Here is a 20,583-nt window from a genome sequence, read left to right on the forward strand (position 1 = left end):
TTTCTTCCCATTTATTTTCAATTTGGAAGGAAAAATTTTGACTACCATTCATCCTTTTATTTCCTTTCTTTTATTTCCTAAAACAAACAAATGAAGGAAACTTAACTGTCTCTTCTTTCCCTTTCTTTTCTGTCCAAATCCTCCACTCCCAAACGAGCCCTTAGACTCCATGGCAGGCTTTCTTCGAAAAAAAAAAAATAAGACTCCATGGCAGGCTCAAACGACATCGTTATGTTCGACCGGGTGACTCGTACGATGTCGTTCTTCTCTTACACATCTGGTACTTGTTTTATGACTTTATCCAGGTGATCTCAGGATGCATCTTGTCTTTGCTTCGTGACTTCACTGACTTTTTGTCCTGTCCGGTCCTCCTCCGATTGTCCCCAGTCAACAGCCCACAGTTTTTTCTAGGTTTTTCTCCTAAATCGTCTTGGTACGATTTGGCCACTATTGATGTCTGTCAGGAATACAAGCGATAGCATGATGAACGATTGAATTAACATTTGAGGTAATTTTACTTATCTTTCATTTTTCTGATTGATTTTGACCTGTTAATTTTCTTGGTAATCTTTACAGAGCTCAGCTTTCATTCTGATTATGACTATTTGAAAATCAAACTGAAGGTTGTTGATTATAGCTTTCTCTTGTATGAAACTTTGTGCAGAATTATTTGTCTTTTGGTCAATTACAAAATTCTACTCTGGAAACTATGACAAATCGAAAAGATGGGGATTTGATAATTTTGTCCGTTCTTGCGTAATTGCCACGTGTTATTCGGTTAATGGAGAATTTAATGATTGGGCCCAAAGGCCTCATTAAGAAGCAGGAGTTTGTAAGGATTATTATTCAGTCTATGCATGCTCTTGGATACAGAAAATCTGCTGTCTGTCTGGAAGCTGAATCTGGGATTTTATGCAAATCCGTGGACTTCGAGTCCCTAGAGTCTCACATTCTTAACGCAAATTGGGATGATTGTATTGGCGCTCTTAACAAACTTAAAGGTTTGAGTGATGAAACAAGAGCTTCCGCGTTGTTTATTGTGTTGAAGCAATTTCTGTTGGAGTGTTTGAGTCGCGGCGAGGATGCATTAGCCTTGGAAGTACTAAGGAAGCAGGTTGCTGGGTTGTGGATGGGAAAAGAGAAGGTGCATAATTTGGCTGTTGGATTGCTTTTCCTGAAGGAGCTGGGGTCGAATAAGATCGATAATGGTATTATTCAGGAATTTAGAAAAAGAATGATCATTGACTTGGAAAACGTGCTTCCACCTCCCATAACACTTCCAGAGAGAAGGTTAGAGCATTTGGTTGAAATGGCTGTAAGTGCCCAGGTAGATAATTGTACGTATCACACTTCCGATGCAATCACACTTTATGAAGACCACCACTGTGGCAGGGACCATTTTCCCAGTGAGACTGTTCAGGTGGACTAGTTGCTGTATGTTAAGCATTTTTTGGACTTTCAACTTTAAATTCTTTTGTTTCTAAGGTATTTAGATCTGCAGTTTGATATATTACCATTAATATCATTTAATGAAAGTATAATGCCTTTTTGTCTTGATTCCACAAAGACCTACGTATAAGCAACTTACTGCATGAAATGGAATTTTTGGTATTGAGAAGGGATTTCTTGCTTGATTTAGTTATTCTCATGGGATGGGGATTGATTGACAGAGAGTTGGGTTGGGAATTGGGGCTGGGATTGTTAGTTCTGGGAGATCTTTATTTCTTGGTTGAACTGGCAGTCAATTGTTGCACAAATTAACTTTCATCTGGCAAACCGTGAAATATAGCATTACGCTGACTCTTATATTTGTTTTCATTTTACATACATTTAGCATTGCCAAATATGTTACAATCTGAGAATGAATCCATAGAAGATCGGAACTTCTGTGAAGTCCCATTTTTGTTATAATTAAGGTTTGAGTTAATTTATTTATTCTAATTAATCTGGTAATCCTTTTTAATTCTTCTTTCTCCTTGATATTTGTTCCTTGAATGTTAAGGCTCTAGAATAAAAAGGCTCACAGAAAATTTTGCCTTTACAACACTTTTGGCATTCCACGGTATAGATAAGTCATGAAAAATTTAAACACTTCAGATTCACACCCAAAAAAAAAAAAGTTGAAGAAAAAAGGAAGGAGGAGAATGTGACAGAGTGCCAGAGCCACAATTTTGATTTGTGGGGCAAGTCTAGAATTACATGTCGGGAGGGCAATTGCATTAAAATTTTGGGAGGAAGGGGCATTTTCAATAACTTAGCAAACCTTGAGGGGGAAATTTATGCATATCCTAGCATCTATACACAAACTTTTTCCCTAATGTAGTCGGGCAGTGGCCCCCTACCCTGCTGTTCCTCCACCTCTGGCAATACATATCATTAGGATCATGTAACCTGAGGTAACCTTTTTTTTTTTTGATTAATAAGTGGATATGGTAGACCATTAGTATGCCTTCTGTCATATGTCTCCAGCACTGGTGAGCTGTTGAATTTCCATTAAGGATACAATTACTAGAGCACTTCTTTGCTATAGCTTGAGTAGTTTTTACATAGAGGTTAGGTAAAGTTTTTCTGTTTCATTAGCTCATATACTTCTGCTTTGCACGTCTATTGCTACATTGCTTAACTAACTCAAGTAACTTGGCTCTTATTTGAATTAAAGACCAAACTAGGATGATAAAATTTTTGGCATGAGTAAAAATGTCTGATTTTTGCTTGGCGAGGCATCATCTTTTGTGATCTTAGCTTTGTTTGTATAGGACTTTGGAATTTTATTTTGGAGAGATACAGGTTTAATAACCCGGCAATGTAAAATAACTCAAATGCCAAAAACTACGTGCAATACCTTTTGTTGCTTTTTTAGACTGGTTTATGCTGGCTATTAGATGCTTCCAATTTGCTTAAGTGTGTGTGTTACTCGTGATACATTGTTGCAGATTTTGACCAATCATAAGAATGAAGTTTGGTTCGTTCAGTTTTCTAACAATGGGAAGTACCTGGCCTCATCATCATGTGATTGTACAGCCATTATATGGAAGGTAAACTGTGTTGTATCTCGCAAACATCTGTCCTTGAAATCTCTTAGCAAGTTCCTGGATGTCACTTGTGAGGAAGCATCTCATGTTTGATCACTCATATGTTCTCAATGCAGCTATAGTTTATTCTTCGAAGTTTGTTTTCTGCTGACTTTTGAAAGATTTCAAGCTTTTGTTTTCTGCAAGATTTCTTTGTCACGAGGGAAAATGCAATTTTGAAGCTAGGTTCGACATCTTAAGTAGTAGTTAACACCTAAGAGCTGGTGTACCCTTGTATCCTCTACCTCCAAAACTTTCAATTGGTAATTTGTTTTAAAAAAAAAAAGTGGGAATACCAACTCCTGAACTTCAGTATACTCACTTATGAGCCAAAAAAAAAAAAGAAAATAAATAAAGGAGGGAAATCCTAAGCTGAGATGTTTCACCGTAAGGTTTTGCAAACTTCTCAATGTATTTTTGTTGCACTGCCATTGGTAAAGAATCACATGGCTGATGGATGTGTGTAAACATAATCTAAGTGGAAGGTTTGATAGAAAATGGTGCATGGAATTTTAATTGGTATTTCGGTCTATTTTCCCATAAAGTAACTTTGATGAATATACATGTCCACTTGCTTCTAAAAACTTTGAATTTCATTTGGGCCCAAAGAACAATCTATATGAAATAGATGTAGGTCCTTTGTATACGTGAAGGCTTGGAGGAGATATGTACAAAACCTATGTATTCTGAGTTACAAGTATGACTGTTACCTATTTCCTTTCCCTAAATATTGAATGCAAATGATCAATTGGAAAAAGGATGCAGTCTGCTTCAAATTATCAGGATCTTGATTCGTGTCATATCCTGTTATATGCCAGGGTTCAAGGAACTGTCTGTTAGTCCACATGTTCACTCTTATTTTTCCTTCTTCAGGAAGTTATAACCTTGTTAAGCTTGCTTCCTTCTGAACGTTGGACAAACCAATTTTTTAGAATGACTCCAGCTGACACTTCGTGTTTCATTCATAAACTATGACTTTCACAGAATGATGTTAGTGTATATGTCTTTATATCTTCGTTCTCTTGGCTACATTCTGAGGAAACCAGTAGCTTGATGTGGTCAAATGATGTGGACTTAAATTTTATGACCTATGAAATTTATTCAAAGGATGTGGAACTTAAATAGTGTCCATTGCATGGTAAACTTCTAAATCTTGCTTTGACTGATCTAGACTCTTTTTCCCTTGAATGGTTGTTTGTTCTGTTCTGCTTCTAAAATTTTTGGAAGTTGACTATCTTGTGTAACTGGAGTTAACTTCCTAATTTTGATTGTTATTTTTTTCAGTATTTTTCCTGCATATTTTATATGGATTCAAGAACTTTAAATTCTGTACTCTTTTTTGTTTTTGTGGTGGGGAAGTAACCAGATTTATTTGCGTGTTCTTATTTTGGTTAACACCAATTGTTTCAGGTGCTGGAAACTGGCAAAGTAACACAAAAGCACACACTAAAAAGCCACCAAAACCCTGTCTCATTCGTAGCATGGAGTCCTGATGATACCATGTTGCTAACCTGTGGAAACATGGAGGTGCTCAAACTCTGGGATGTGGAGACAGGTATATGCAAGCACACATATGGCAATGATGGTTTCATTGTCACCTCATGTGCTTGGTTTCCTGATTCTAAGCGGCTCGTCTGTGGCAGCTCTGATCCTGAGAAGGGTATCTACATGTGGGACTCTGAAGGCAACGAGATTAAAGCATGGAAAGGAGTACGGATGCCCAAAGTTTCAGACATTGCTGTCACACCTGATGGACAACATCTTATCAGCATATTTTCGGACAAGGAAATCCACATATTAAATTTGCAGACTAATGCTGAACGTGTCATTTCAGAGCAGCATTCAATCACATCTCTTTCTGTATCTGGAGATAACAAGTTCTTTATTGTAAACCTCAACAGCCAGGAGATTCATATGTGGGATGTTGCAGGGAAGTGGGTAAAACCACGGAAGTACGCGGGCCACATGCAGCAGAAGTATGTGATACGTTCTTGCTTTGGTGGGTTGAACAGTAGATTTATCGCAAGTGGCAGTGAAGATTCACAGGTATGATTTGACCTAAAATGTTCAGTGGCCTAAGTAGTCTTGGAGAACACCAAAATGGGGTTGTGCTGTTGGTCCGTATGTGTGAAGCTTCTTGAGGTTTATAACATTTTTACTTCTTTTAGCAGGTCTACGTGTGGAATCAACTGAGTTCTTATCCGATTGAGATCCTATCTGGTCATCTCATGACCGTGAACTGTGTGAGCTGGAATCCTAGGAGGCCTCAGATGTTGGCTTCAGCAAGTGATGATCAGACAGTCCGAATATGGGGTCCAAACTGTTTTTAAGTTGATACGATACAAGAAACAAGTACGATTTGTACAGCATCAATATTCGCTGTGTATACATTAGCTTCAGTTTTGCTCTGCCGGATTAGCCATAGTGGCGGTGTAGATATGTGGCTTCCATGATTCTGTCCTCCAAAACATATCCATCAGTTTCTCTTTTTGTAAATCGCCATTTATTCCGCGATTTCCTGTATTTTATCCGTCATTCTTTCTACTGAAGATCGACTGGGAACAAAAAAAAAAAAATATATTTTTTCATTTTCCAGGTTTAAATTATTGCTCTTTAGTACTCCATTCCATTATTCAAATTGTAAGAGCAATCCCATATATTGACAATGGTTGATTTTTGCGCCCATGGTTGGTTGATATCAACCAAATTGTAATCTGGGACTTTAGCCTGCCTAGATCACCTTTCTTTTTTCTTTTTTTTCTCTCTCTCTCTCTTTTTCAAAGACACTTATTGTATCTCATAAAAAGCAAAACTATCAATTCTTTCCTGTATTGCCAAAATTAATTCGTCAAATCACACATTTGTATTAAAATTTGTTTCCCAGACAAGACAACCCGAGGAACATTAAAATTTGCTGAAATATACTAGCACATCTGGTAAGTTTGGGGGGGTTTCTGAGGTTTGTGGGGGTCTTTATTCCTTAGTAGCAGCAGTCTTACAAGCTTCCCTATTCTGTCTATCCCACATCGTTCTTGGGGGGTTAAGGGTTGGGTAGTTAAGTCCCCAGATTTGTCTCAAAAGTTGCCGGCTTTTGAGGTTAAATTTGGGATTAGATTTAATTAAACAATTTCTTACTTCTATAAGAAAAGGAAAAAGGAAAAAACATTGCAGGGGGTTTCTGAGGTTTGTGGGGAGTCTTTATCCCTTAGTAGCAGCAGTCTTACAGGCTTTCCTATTCTGTCTATCCCACATCGTTCTTGGGGGGTTAAGGGTTGGGTAGTTAAGTTCTCAGGTTTGCCTCAAAAGTTGCCGGCTTTTGAGATTAAATTTGGGATTAGGTTTAATTAAACAATTTCTTACTTCTGTAAGAAAAGGAAAAGGTAAATTTGGAAATGCTGTCGGAGGGGTTTTGACTCCAATTCCCAAAATAGGTGTGTTTTTATGCGATTAGACTTGACACTTGAGAGTGTTTAAATTGCTAAATCTGGTTTTAGAAATCCGAAATGGAAATCAGAGAGGGACCCGCACTTTCCATTTTTTAACCATTTCAGAAAACCAAACTAGTACTCCCACTTAAATATATAGGGTTTTGTCCTATCCGACTCCGACCAAAGAATTTTACTTGCTAGGATTATGGAAACTTGGAAAGCTTCCTGCTTTCTAAAACTCTTGCTGTAGTTCGTCTCCGGGTCTCTTGCCTCTGAAACTCCATTATTGTCTTCTACAGTCAATAAAAAAAGAAAAAGAAAAAGCCATCCAATATATATGCCCAGGCATAAATATATAAATAAAGGTACGTCTATTACGCGCGGGGCATTTGCGTACATGATGGGGGAGGAGGGTGATTACAGGACAACGAGGTGATGAACGAAATGACAGCGCAGTCATGGCTCGATGATCGCGGCTCGCTCTCCCATACTCAATCCCAAACTCCTCACAGGTTCTGATTTGTTTTACGCATTTATTAATTTCTGATTTCCTTCTATACTATGTTTTTAGGTATAATTCGGATTATTTATCAGCAACAGAGCCCATTTATTTTGTGAATTAGTTAATATTCGTTAGGCAGCTGTTCAGAAAACAAAGAACATTGAGATGGAATGGATTTTGAGTCCTCTGGAAAGAAATGGTGTTCTTTATGAATGGTTGCTGAATTTTTTAAAAGAGTCTCTCTCTCTCTCTCTCTTTAAAATTTTAATTTTGTTTTTTCTAGTGCTGGAAATGTATTTCGTTTGTTAGCAAGAAGAGAAATATGTCCACGAACAAAATGCTTGCCGAAGAAGCACTGGGGAGAGGCTCCTAAGCAAAATTGCTATTCTCCGTTTGGGATCCGGAGTGAAGCCAAGAGAGATGCTAGACGTGGCCTTTCCTCTTGGTATTGACATTGCTTCTGCTCTTAATACAAGTTTCGTCTATTATGTATTTTGGATTCGTATAGCTCGAAAATTCTATACATATTGCAGTAGAATTGTAACTATCTTCTGAGGCTACGATGTAATCTATTGTTTCAGGGTGGAGGCGGAGTCTTTGGAGCATTTATCGGCCAAATATTGTTCGCTGGTGCCTCCTCCTAGGTCTACTATTGCTACTGCATTTAGTCCAGATGGGAAAAGTCTTGCTTCTACACAGTATGCTATTATTTCTTGTTGCTTTCTTTGATTATCACCTGCTTGGCATTGTAATCATTTCGTCTGGATTTGGTCATGCAGTGGGGATCACACGGTAAAGATAATTGACTCTGAAAGTGGATACTGTCTGAAGGTGCTGAGGGGTCATCGACGAACACCTTGGGTGGTATGATACGCTGTGTTGTCCTCTTCTTCTTGTGAATAGAATGCTAGCCTAGTTATGATGATGCGGTAATGCTAGTGATATTCATTATTTGGATTTAGTTATGTTAAAAGGGACTTGCAAGTGCCTCATCTTAATGTTTCCTTAGATTACATTGCAATTTGTATGTCTACTACTGTCTTACTTTTAGTCAAAAAGAAATTTTATGCATGATTTTCTTACTGTGCTGAGTGATCATCTGCAGATCAACAAACTGTCCTTTTGTCCTTTTCATTTTGTGCTAATGGAGCCTTTGCAGGTTAGATTTCATCCGAAGGATCATGAAATACTTGCAAGTGGAAGCTTAGATCATGAAGTGCATGTATGGAATGCAAACACATCAGAATGCATAGGATATCGTGATTTCTGTAATTCTTCCATCTGATCCCAACCTTGTCCTCATGAAATAGGAAAAACAAGAATACCTAACAACTGCTTGAATTGTTGTTGTATCTATTTCCTACATGTAGACTCAGAAATCTCTCTTAAAACTTTCTTTTTCCCTCATTGCGGTTTTTACCCTTTTCCAGACCGTCCTATTGCTTCTCTTGCTTTCCATGCTGAAGGGGAACTCCTTGCTGTGGCATCAGGTCACAAGGTGTTGATTGACACTTTGTAGTTTATTTGCCCTCATAAATTTTATGTATCTCGTGGTTTTTAGTCGTTTTTTAGTTGACATTCAATCTTTAAATCAGCTGTATCTATGGAACTACAATGGAAGTGGAGAGAACTCATCACCAACAATTTTATTGAAGACAAGACGGTCACTTCGTGCTGTGCATTTTCATCCTCATGCTGCCCCATTGCTTTTGACCGCTGAGGTTTGATGCTTGATTGAGTTTATTGGGTTGTGTACCTCTTCTGTCTTGTCAATTGCTCTGTTGGACGAATACGCAGGTCAATGATCTAGATTCTTCAAATTCCTCAATGTCGAGGGCAACGTCTCTGAGCTGTTTGCAGTACCCTCCCCCTTCTCTACATATGGCAAACATCAATTCACGGAATCTTCTTAATGTGGCTGCTGAACTGTCTCTTGTACCTTCTTTTAACCCATATCCATCTTCATCTGCAATTGATGATGTAAGGACATGTTTTCATTCCTATAATGGCTCAAGTTCTTTAAATCACAATCAAGCTGATCATCTGCTTTAATGCAGATTCAGATAAATGCAAGATTAGTGGAGCAAAATGATCAGAGAGCTTTCCCAGTGGATATGTATGCAACCACTTCCACCACACATACTGGATTGCAAGATAGATTGATTAGTTCTTTTGCTTACAGGGAGCAAAATTCTATCTCTGGGACTGCTGTAGATGCTATGGACACATCTGAAATGCAGCATATAGAGGGGTACCACCCCAGGGGCCCATCTGACCAGGAGACACCTGGTCCTGGAGTTAGGCCCTTGCCATCAATTTCTCATACTCTTGAGCTTCCCATTCCAATACCTAGACAGGTGGAGTCATCGAGATTTGGTCAAAATGGTTCTTTACCTTCAAGACAATCATCACCTTGGGATTTACCTTTTCTTCAAGGATGGTTGATAGGTCAAAGTCAAGCTGGGATACATCCTAGACTTCCTGTGAGCAGTCATATGCATCCAGTGGGCTATCCTGGAATACATGATGTCTCATTGACGTCCAACTCTTTTACGTGTAACAGAGTTTTGCCATCTATTATGAGCAGATCTGTGGAAGCAGAAAGTTCTGGTTTACAGCAACAGCCACAGCTTACTGAGAATAGGATTCTGAATTCGCTTCAGAGAGTTGATTCCATTCCTATTTTGGGTGTAATACCGTCTGAACTTTCTGCCTCATTGTCCACCACAGTTGGTGCTGAGTTGCCATGTACAGTTAAGCTGAGATTATGGTTGCATGATATAAAAAACCCATGTGCCCCTCTAGATACTGACAAGTGCCGCTTAACCATACCGCATGCAGTTCTTTGCAGGTGCATGAACTTGCCAAACTTGGACCGTCTTTGCTCTCTTATTTTACTCACTGTGACTCGCTGACTTGTTCATTTATCATATTTGGGTGACCATAATTCTATTCAACACAATTTCTTTTGGGGTGGGGTTGGCAGGATTTAACATTGCTTCACCATATGATCCATTTCTTGTGTGCATCTGTAATTTTAAGGGAAAGTTAGCAGTTATGAGATCATTTATTTGGAAGAAGACCAAAATGAAAACTTAAGAGGGTCAGTAAAAGGGTGCCTTTTTTCTTTTGATGTCTTGATTAGTTTTTTTTCCCTCCATTTTGTGTCATTGATCACATGGTTCATAGAGTTACAAATTGTGATTTCAGTGAGATGGGAGCCCATTTTTCACCTTGTGGGAGGTATCTTGCTGCATGTGTTGCATGTGTACTTCCTAAGGTAGACGCTGAACCTAGTTCTGTATCACAACTTAACCAAGACATTGGAGCGGATGGATTATCTCCAACTAGACACTCATCCTTAGCACACCAAGTTTTGTATGAGCTTCGTATTTACTCCCTCAAGGAGTCAACGTAAAGCTTCTACCCTTTAGTTTCTTTAACTTCTTGACGTGTATCAATTTTTGTTCACTTATTGTATTTGTTACTTTTACATGCTGTAGTTTTGGTTCAGTGCTAGTATCTAGGGTGGTTAGGGCTGCTCATTGTTTGACTTCCATCCAGGTAAGTTTTTTACAGTTGAATTAAAGAAGCAAATTGATCTTCTTTTATCATTCAGGTGTACTTAATAGCGTGTATTTCATGTTAAAACACATCAAGTATTTGTACTCCTGATTCACTTCATCATTTTAATTGCAGGCTTTTAAAATTGTATCGTTATCATAAGATTCCTAATGTTTAGCATACTATACTTTGATTCCAGTAAAGGGTGGGGTTGGCAGTGGCAAAATATACTTGTAAATTGAGCCTTCTTATTGTTTACTTTGCAGTTCTCACCCACGTCGGAACACATATTGCTCGCGTATGGTCGCCGTCATAGTTCTCTTCTGAAAAGCATTGTGATGAATGGAGAAGTCTCACTGCCAGTTTATACAGTTTTAGAGGTACAGTTGATTATTGTTTGGCCTTAAAAAGTCATTTCTTGGTTGTATAGCTGAGAAACATGTTACATGTATCAGTACAGCGCTATTGATTTCTCTGACTCTTTTGTGAATTGAAGTTGGTTATTTACAGGTGGTTTTTCTTAAAAGTTTATCTTTGGCACTTTGGGATCAGGTCTACAGGGTCTCAGATCTGGAACTTGTTAGCGTGCTTCCTAGTGCTCAAGATGAGGTCAATGTAGCTTGTTTTCATCCTTCTGTGGGAGGAGGTCTTGTTTATGGAACCAAGGTGTGTCATTTGGAACACCGAGAATTTCCTTTCTTTGGGTGGTTTGGTTTTGACTTACAAGGTTTAACTGCCTTGTGAACTCAGGAAGGAAAACTGAGGATCCTGCAGTATGATGGAGCTTACAGATTGAATAGTAGCACATCAAACATCTTTCCAACAGCACAACATACCTGAGGTAGAATAGTGTTCCAGATTGTGGAGGACTTGTATATTTTTAGTTTTTTATGAAGGTGTGACCAGTACTACCATTGATTCATCTACTTCTTGTGTATGTGAATGTACGTTCATAACTAGCAAGTAATAAAATCCTTCTTCGTACTGACTAGAGATGGTAATCCCCAATCCCCAACCTCCTGACCTCAATGTGTTTCTCTTCTTCACTCAATTCTTATCCCTTCCCCTCTACTTCTGCTGCCCCAGGTTCTATGTATAAATGTCTTGAACATAATCTGATATTTCGAATCATTGTTAAAAATTATGTTCTACTGGCTTTTTAGATGTTGCAATACCTTATGGTATGTTCCTTAATCTGGCATTAATATTTATACAAGTCCATGGGTACTATATACTTGCAAGCATAAGTTGGATTGGGTTGGGTGGGATAGAGGCCAAAAGTTGTACTTCACCCTGTATTTTCTGTATTAAATATGTCCACCCTCATCCATTATATGGAAAACTGCCCACTGCAATATAGTCATTGCTTCCAGTGAGCTGCTCTCAAATGTATGTGCATTTACTTACCAGATTTGTGCAAATCAGTCTCCTCTTTCCTTTTTGTATTTTGACTACTAACTTGAAAATGAAATAGAAAAAGAAGAATAGGTATCCTTGGTTCTAAATTATGCAATTGTTGAGAAATTGGCACATTTTTAACTCTTTCTCTCATTTTTACTGGTTGAGACTTATGGCATAGAGTGCCAGACCATGATGGCTTATTTATCAAATCAGCTTTTTCACCCTAATTTGTGATCTTATTTTATGGATTTATAAGACAGACACTATCATCTAATCATGTTGGTCTTCCCTCTGAGGGCCGTGGTCACCAAAAGGTGATCAGATAGGAGTAGGCTATCAGTACATAAGTTGTAGAAACTGGAGTAGTAAGCCTTTGGTGCGATGTGGATTGCATCATTTCCTAAATAAATGAAGCATGATATAGGCAACAATTTTCTGGTTTGGCAGCTTTCTTGAATAATATGCTACATATAGAGGATTAGTATATGATATGGGAAGCAATATACTCTTTTGCTTGGTTCCAGGTTCTATCTCTTACTGTCAGGCTTCCTTTCACTGTTTGTTTAGGAATACTGCCTTGTCATGCTTATTTTGCTTTGGCAAATATGGATTTTGCTAATGGAAGCATGGAATTGAAAAATTGACTCCCACTTCATTACTTTCTGCAAAGAAAGATGATTTGTTTGTGGTGTTTTGTGCATCTTCTGGTGGAATTTTCACTTGGTTCATACATGCTTTGATACATGTGACCCGGCAATAGTATTGTCCCATATTTGCTCCACATTTATGACATTTGACTATGAGTTCTTATGCAGACAAGTTTTTTTCATCTCGCATGCTTTATCCTTCCAAAGTTTTTTTGTCCCGTACATGTTAAATTTTCTGAATTATGTTGCAGGAACTCCTGGTTTGGCTGTAATGGAGTCAAGTAGCTAACGGGAAATGGGTTCTTCAGTGACTTCTTTTGCTTTCTTTTGTTTTGTATTGTATGCGTTGACTTGTAAAGTCTGGGCGCGAAGAGTATCCCAGGCAAGTCTGTATATTTGCTTTGCCTCGTTCTTCCGCCAAATGAATGCTGTACAGCCTAAGAAATTCTCTGTAGTTGGCAACAAACGTCAAACTTCCTAACAGTTAATCCATGATGTGGATATAGGTCTTAGAAGAATTGTGAAATTTATGAATGACAGAAAGCTTAGGGGATGTCTCTGCGGAGAGATTCTGGATTTTGGGATTGACATTTAAATTTGTGGTCATTTAACTTTTTTGTGAAAAATCATTATTATTATCTGCCTTTTTTAAAAAAAAAAAAATCCTATTCTATTACAACATGGGTCTTGTGGAAGGGGATGGTGGGAGAGACCTCCTGCTGCTACTCCTATAGTATGTCTACGTTGTTACTGCTTCTCCTTGGGGGAAATGATGTTGGCACCGTTGGAAACGGGGCAGGAGCGGTCATCCTGAGCTGTTAATGGTCATGATTTGGCCTCAACAAATTGTGCGGTCCAAATTACAAGTTGTGCATTAATTTTTACACCGTGTGTGGGATTCACAAAGTTTTATACTAAAATTACACGTGTTGCAAATAAAGTTACGCTGTGTGCAACCAAAGTTACGCGCTATTGAAAATGGTTAAAATCGTTGGGGACGGTTGCAGGTGCAACCGTCTGTGCCCCTTGTCCGGCACCGTTTGAGTCCTGTTCAATACCCTACTTCTGGTGACCCCTTGTAGTTATCTGCTAAAATAGTTGGTTCGTCTGCTCTTTTGGTCAAAAAAGAAAAAGAGTTGGTTCGTCAGCAGCAACGTAAACTGATATTCTTTGGGTTTTGCTTTTTTCTTTTGGTCAAATGATAACACTAAGGGATCGGAATAGCGGCTTATAATTCAACCGGGTGTTGCAAATATCCTTTGGTTAAAAATTCAGGAAAGGGGGATAGTCCACGGACCGCTGAGCAGACAGACAGACAGACAAAAGGCGATTTGGATTGCGATCCCGGTTCTAGGACGGAGACGGAGTTGAAAGTGATCCAGACAAAGGAAACGAGTTCCAGTTGAATTGGACCTTTACCCAAAAGAGAAAGGAGCCAATATGAGTTGTGAGCTTAGTCAAAGACTCAAAGTACATGGCATACTGGTAGATTCCGTATTCTCTATTCCCCTGGGTGGCTGATATTAATTCCCGTCATAAATAGTGGGCGGGTCTCGTCATTCAATGCCAGAGATCATATTTACTAATATATATCTATACAATAATAAAGACCGTGTAAGTAGTTGATTTGATATTAACTTTATTATTTTTAAATTTATCTTTATCTCCTTTTTCCATTAACTCTTATATATACAATATAACTCTTATTTATACAATATATAAAGGAAGAGCGTCATTCAATTATTGTATGGTGTAACACACCGTGTTATTTTTTAAAATTTTTAATATATCCTTAATTATAAGGGCAAATTTATCTCAATTATAGATAATTATTTGAATCAAAATGTAGTTATCTATTTAATTATCATCTAACTACAACTTTCTCATGCTAATTCGAGAATCTTCGTTTTGTGTATGATTATCTACATTATAATGAAATTTGACTCATAAAATTCATTAAAAAAGCTTAATAAATAGATAATTGTGATAAATATATTTTTTTGTTAATTCCACGCACGTTAGAGTGCACCTTAAGCACTAGTTAATATTAATACCGTAGGAGTGGATCATACTACTATTCTTTTATAGCCTGTGACAACTTAAGCCTCAAAGTTAAATAACGTACTATAACACTTTTATATTTAAGATAAAACGATGATTGCAAAAATAAAAATATTGTTAAAAACGTGTTATGATGCAATTAAATTTTTTTTTTTTTTGCAAATAAACCATTATCCAAACACATTCCATATTCCTTCAATCCCTTTCCACCTTGGTGTGCTTATCATTTGGCTAAGGGAAAAATTTAAAAATATCTTATGAGGTTTCTAATTATCTCACTAGCCTCATTTTAAGTTTTTCAAAAATTACACTGATCTCCCCTGTTAGAATTTTGGGGCGCAAAGCTGACATCATTAACAACAAAATGACTTTGCAAGCCTCACAACCTTTTGGATATTACACAATTATGCTAACATAATTAGGTAAGTCATAGTTAACCATTATTAAACTGAATTAACAGTAATTATGAAACACATTATTACAAATATACCACTAGAGAAAGGGTGCTAAAGAGGAGAATATAATTCCTACCATGGGGTCCTCAAAATCGTGTTTTTTGTCAACATTTTAAGGTTAGTTGTTGAAATTTTTGTGATGTTATAGTTTGGTTTCTGTAGTGTTTTTCTTGCAATTTTTTTAATTATTTGTGATTGATCTTTTTTGAATCTTAACAATGGGCCTAACAGTAGTGAAAAATATAAAACAATATACCTTTTTCTGATGTTATATGTGATATGATCCATGATAATCAATAAAACAAATTCTAGTATTTTTCTTTAATTTATTAGTTAGTAGTTGCATCGTCTTAGATGCTTCTGAATATAGATATAGAAAAGATGTCTATGTTGTAGATAATTGATAGGCTTAAAAAAATGTTCATTGTTTGTAATCTATTATGCTATATGTGATCAATTTTAGTTTGAAAATAGTCATTACTTTTTGTATTAGATTAACTAATTAATACAATAGATGAGGGGCAATGGTAAAATAATATTTATCTTTCTCTTTTATGATATCACTTTTTTTTATTGTTGGTTCAGCTGAAATGTTATAACATAGTTAATTTCAATAGAGGTTAATGAAATTTTTAAAATTTAGGAGGAGGCCAATGAAAGATTTTTGAAACTGTTCCTTTGACCAAAGGCCATGCTGGTCTCAGAGGATTTAATTATTTTACCGCCCTATTTTGGGTACCGGAGATTTAGGAGCCATCTGTCTGTCTTTCGTGCATTCGTGATCCCCAATGTTGTTAAATTCGTATCGGATAGTGACTCGGCTAAATCATTGGATCAGGAGTTAATTGATTGGATCGGTCTGTTCTAAAAAACTCACCGACGTCAGTACAATGTTATAATTATTTTATATTTTTATAAATTTTAGAAATATTGAAATTAAATTCTTAATTATATTCGACTAATCATAAAAAATGTTTCAAAAAGATTAGACTTACAATCAAATACACACCTAATTAGAATATAAAAAATGTAAATTCATGGTTAAAATATGTTCATTATCCAAAACTACTTAAAAAATTAAATTAAAACAAATTAATAATGCAAGTTGAAATTATTGATGCTAAATTAATAATATCATAGAGATGAAAAACATCTTGATTTAGATATCATTCAGAAAAGTGAAAGATTTTAACATTTACATTAAGTAAACGATATTTTCTGATTTCTATTAATATATGAAATAGTTACAATTCAGATAATTCAAATTATGTTTGAAAAGAAGAAAAAAAAGGTTAAATAATCGGATAAACCAGTCAAATCAGATTAATAATTTAGTAGATTTTTGACGATTTTGACTGAATTTTTATCAAAACAATTTTGCGCTACAAATCAGTTCGAAAAAAAGATCGATTCACGATCTGGTGGATCTAAGAACACTGTCGGTCCCTTTGCTGGTTTAATGGGTTTGTTTCTTTGTAATTTTTCCCCCTTTTTTTTTTTTTGGCATTTCAAAATGGGATTGGGAACTACGGGGGCAGAGGTGGCGTTCTCCGTGTACGGTGGCTAAATCATTGCTTACAAAAGGTCGTGCAATTTCACGATAAAATATCATAATTTTGACCAGTCAAAGGAACATATAAAGCTTCTTTTTTTTTTTGTTGGTAGACAAAGAACTTTGAGTTTGAATAGGACATGCATTGACTAATTGTTTTCGCTTTCTTTGACTGCTGAAAAAGATCGTGCCTTCTTTCTTCACAACTACACGACAAAAACGCCAAAAACAGCTCATCCAAACGAAATCTTAAAAAGAAAAAAAAAAATCTGATACAACCGGTCCAGTTAACCATTCACTGTGCGCGCGGTGGAAGAGAGAACAACAGAAAAAAATCAATGAATATATAGAGTTGTAATTAATCTGAATAACATTCCTTGAAAAATGATTAAAAAGAACAAGAAAAATTAAAAAGAAGATGACCGAAAATCATGATCCTGATGATGAAGACGACGGAGAAGAAGAGTCGAACTTATAATGTTTGTCAACAGCAACCGAGACATCCCAAGTGCAACTGAGTCCTTTGGGAATTATCACCAGATCACCGGCTCCAAACTCAACCACCTCCGATGAGTTCTTGGGATACACTTTAACTCTCCCTCTCAGCAGATAACAAGTCTCTCGTGCATCAAACTTCAGTTGGTACTTTCCTGGCGAGCAACCCCACCTTTTTTTTATATATATATATATTTTTGGGTTTCATCCCAAATCAGTCACATAAAATGAAAAAGAATAATGACACGAGATGAAAACAAGGATAAAAGAAAAAGGCCAAAAAAGAAAGAGAAGAAGAAGAAGAGGGAGCGGTAGAGATTAGAGAGAGAGAGACTTACTTTGGCCAGGACTTGATGCCCAACTCCGAGAGTTGGGACTCCGATGGGTTCTTTTGGACAATAATTCTTAAATTAGACGAAGAGTCTGAGGTAGACTCAGCGGCCATGAAAGGAATTAATTAGCGAGGGAAGTTTAGGGCAAGGGTACAATAATATACTGCCAACTGTACAACTTGTGCTGAGTTATCTTCTCTTTTGTCGGTCCCTGCCTGCTCCTCTTTGATACTAGCATGAACTGATGAAAGTGAATTATGGAGGCACAAAGCATACGGCCCTGAGATTTCTAGGTTTAAGGAAGAAGCAGGTCGGGTTGAGAGAGACTTTAGAGACCGGAGAGGTTCTGCTTTTGTTTTGATAAGTTAAATGAGAGACTCCACAAGGAATGGGAAAAGCAACTGTGTGTATGTCTGGATTATGGTTACCGCACACCCGCGCATATTTATTGTAGTTGATAAGCAAGCGGGGGTTTCTTTAAAAAAGCTTCTTTATTTTCGTAAAGTTTTATTCTACATATCTTTTTTTTTTTTCAGCCCCTCAGTACGCCTTCGACCAATTTGGTAGCACCAAGGACTCTGAATACCAAAACCTTGTACCAATCACCGATTTGGACGTATCTTAGCGTGTTTGGCTTTACACATTATTTACACCTTATTTACACGCATTAATTTACTTGCATTATCAACGCGTTTTTCAATCACCTTTTTATTTCACATACATCATATCAAAAAAATATTATAATATTTTTTTTAAAAAAAAATTATTCCAAATAATCATCTATCCCAACACACTTTTCAATCATCTTTATTGTTTTTGTTTGCATTATTTAATTAATAAGCATTCAACAGTTTGAAGTCCATAAACAACTATAGTTTTAGGGTAACAATTAGAATCAACCACAGCACAATAAATATACCATACTTAAATTCATTTTTGTAGCCTAATTGACAAAGCGTGACAACAAACTAGTCATATTTGAGGGAGGAATTGTAAATAAAAAATATTGGATTCAAAATCTTCCATTTATAAAAAAAGAAAAAAAAAGTTATATCGATGAAAAAAAAAAAGAAGAGTCGACGGTTGTCTAATTTATAATTATTACTACTCTATTAGTCTACACAATAATGAATAACTATGAGATTTATCTTTTAATTTCGGGTTTTAATGAAAACAATGGTAATGTATCACAATATTATGAGTAAATCTTATATACACCGACAGTGTATACACTATCACGATTTGATGTATGACACGACACGTATGCAAAATTTGAATTTCAAATTCAAATTTGAATTATATATCGTACATCCAATAATGAAAATGTATACACTGTCAGTCAGTGTACACAAGATTAATCCCAATATTATTATTAGCATCATTTGAGCTTCATTTATCAAATTGCTTTTGTTGCTCTAGAAAAATAATGCACCAGCTGGCGGTTCAAAGAGCATATATAATCACACCACCGCCCAAAAGCTACTAACTTGGGAAAATCACATTGGTTTGGCAATAAACCTAGGAGCGATGTTTGTGCGATGGCCTCGTTCCTTCCTTAATATAAGCACGTTTCTTGTATGCAAAGCTAAATGGACACAAAGAGGGTTATCACTTTCATCGCACATTAGTAAAAAAAAAAAAAAAAAAACTTCATGAATATCTAAATATAGGGTGGGTCATTAAGCAAATTAATTAGCCGGCCGGCCCCAGATTTAACCTCCCCAACATGGTATTTTATTACTGCAGTAGTAGTTTACTTTATGACACTGGCAAGATTTCTTCCCAAAGTAACTAGAATGTGATGCTAATAGGAGTAACTTGGCACTGCATGGTGGATAGGAATAGGATTCCACTGGTCAAAATGGTTGACCACCATTATGATAGTTGATAAGGACTGGTGGTAAATGATTACTGGATGACAGGTGTGACGATTTGACCCAGATTCACCATCCCTGCTCTTCTTCTTCTTTTCAAGGTATCACCATCTTCACGCTGGAGGATGCTGACATTTCACGATTTACTTAATCAGTTTTTTTCTTCTTTCTTTCTTTCTTCCTTCTTTAGATTGGATTCATCTCTGCAGCAACCAACGAATCTGGGAAATTTTTTTTTTTCTTTTCTGGGGTGGGAAAATATTGCACGTGCCAATACATGGCAATTGGGAAGTGGAGTTCATTACGCTTAGATCATGTGGCCCAACAAGGCGGTAGATAATTAAACAGGAAAAAGAATCTTTTTTTTTTTTTTTGGTTGAAGGAAACAGGAAAAAGAATCTGTTCTAAATGGGTCTAGTATGAACTAAAAAGCAAACAGAACTACATGTGGATTTGTTTGGATAGTAACTCTAAATAATATTTCGTTTGCATCATAAACACATTTCTCAACCTATCTTTTTATATTTCCAACTACCTTTTTATCTCACATACATTACATCACAAAAAATGCTACAGTAATTATTTCAAATAATACTCTATCCAAACAAACCTGTGTGCCTAATAGTTCCGTTCGGATGGTAAAAACTAAAAGGACAGCCTTTGTCGTGCCAAATTTCGACTTTTAACATTTTATTTCTTGCAATCCCTATTTTGTAAAATCAAATATATATATATATTGTATCAACGGAAAATCAAGAATTTCCCTATTCATTCCGTGCTAACTTCTCTATTATTATTATTATTATTATTATTGGCCTATTCAGGGCTCAACACCAAAGTGAGCCCTTCAAGCATATAGTTTTCAACCAACAATAGACATGCCTCAGTTGGAACATCTAGCCCCTTGTACAATTCAGTTGGATTCCTCCTCTCTTCTTAGAATAGGATATTATAGATGTTATCGATTGGCTTAAAAAAAAAAAAAAAGAATCAACACTAGCACTTTTCATGGACCAATTAAATGTTCTCCCTTTGTTCAACAACAAGGTCAGCAATTTTGGTCCGAAAGAAGTAAATGGGCTTTGTTCAATCTGATAAACTGGCGTAAATGACTTCATCCATTTCCACGGGCACATGCATGTGAAGAATTTTACCCAAACCAAACTTGGGCCTTTTGTTGCATTCAAATTCAATGCGACGG

At 36.6% G+C, this 20,583-nt stretch overlaps 3 protein-coding genes across 9 annotated transcripts; 2 read left to right on the forward strand and 1 right to left on the reverse strand.

The window, feature by feature from the left end:
• On the forward strand, positions 1–5,674 carry LOC113714346 (WD repeat-containing protein WDS homolog). 2 transcript variants are annotated; one of them, XM_027238149.2, is made up of 5 exons: positions 4–508; positions 665–1,420; positions 2,934–3,035; positions 4,482–5,117; positions 5,243–5,674. In XM_027238149.2, exons 2-5 carry the CDS (start codon positions 782–784, stop codon positions 5,399–5,401), a joined length of 1,536 nt encoding a protein of 511 aa, XP_027093950.2. In that variant the 5' UTR covers positions 4–508; positions 665–781; the 3' UTR covers positions 5,402–5,674. The 2 variants fall into 2 exon arrangements, with proteins under 2 accessions (XP_027093962.2, XP_027093950.2); XM_027238161.2 differs by lacking the exon at positions 2,934–3,035 and having other exon boundaries at positions 1–508.
• Positions 5,675–6,787: 1,113 nt separating this feature from the next.
• LOC113696147 (uncharacterized) lies at positions 6,788–13,209 on the forward strand. Of its 6 annotated transcripts, none has more exons than XR_011820432.1 (15): positions 6,788–7,011; positions 7,285–7,446; positions 7,583–7,699; positions 7,781–7,865; positions 8,161–8,269; positions 8,432–8,499; positions 8,597–8,722; positions 8,799–8,981; positions 9,059–9,852; positions 10,212–10,415; positions 10,505–10,565; positions 10,832–10,945; positions 11,076–11,231; positions 11,316–11,461; positions 12,865–13,079. XR_011820432.1 is itself a non-coding variant. In XM_072062824.1 (15 exons), the coding sequence occupies exons 1-14, from the start codon at positions 6,935–6,937 to the stop codon at positions 11,403–11,405; spliced, it is 2,346 nt and encodes a 781-aa protein (XP_071918925.1). In that variant the 5' UTR covers positions 6,788–6,934; the 3' UTR covers position 11,406; positions 12,865–13,209. The 6 variants fall into 6 exon arrangements, 3 of the variants coding, with proteins under 3 accessions (XP_071918925.1, XP_071918932.1, XP_071918928.1); XM_072062824.1 differs by having other exon boundaries at positions 11,316–11,406; positions 12,865–13,209; XM_072062827.1 differs by having other exon boundaries at positions 6,865–7,011; positions 11,118–11,231; positions 11,316–11,406; positions 12,865–13,209.
• Positions 13,210–17,004: 3,795 nt separating this feature from the next.
• LOC140013532 (uncharacterized) lies at positions 17,005–17,968 on the reverse strand. Its single transcript, XM_072062844.1, has 2 exons — positions 17,515–17,968; positions 17,005–17,348 (listed from the first exon to the last, which is right to left on the reverse strand). Exons 1-2 carry the CDS (start codon positions 17,619–17,621, stop codon positions 17,111–17,113), a joined length of 345 nt encoding a protein of 114 aa, XP_071918945.1. The 5' UTR covers positions 17,622–17,968; the 3' UTR covers positions 17,005–17,110.
• Positions 17,969–20,583: the final 2,615 nt, after the last annotated feature.

The sequence above is a fragment of the Coffea arabica genome, chromosome 1e, assembly GCF_036785885.1.
Source record: "Coffea arabica cultivar ET-39 chromosome 1e, Coffea Arabica ET-39 HiFi, whole genome shotgun sequence".
Lineage (NCBI taxonomy): Eukaryota > Viridiplantae > Streptophyta > Magnoliopsida > Gentianales > Rubiaceae > Coffea > Coffea arabica.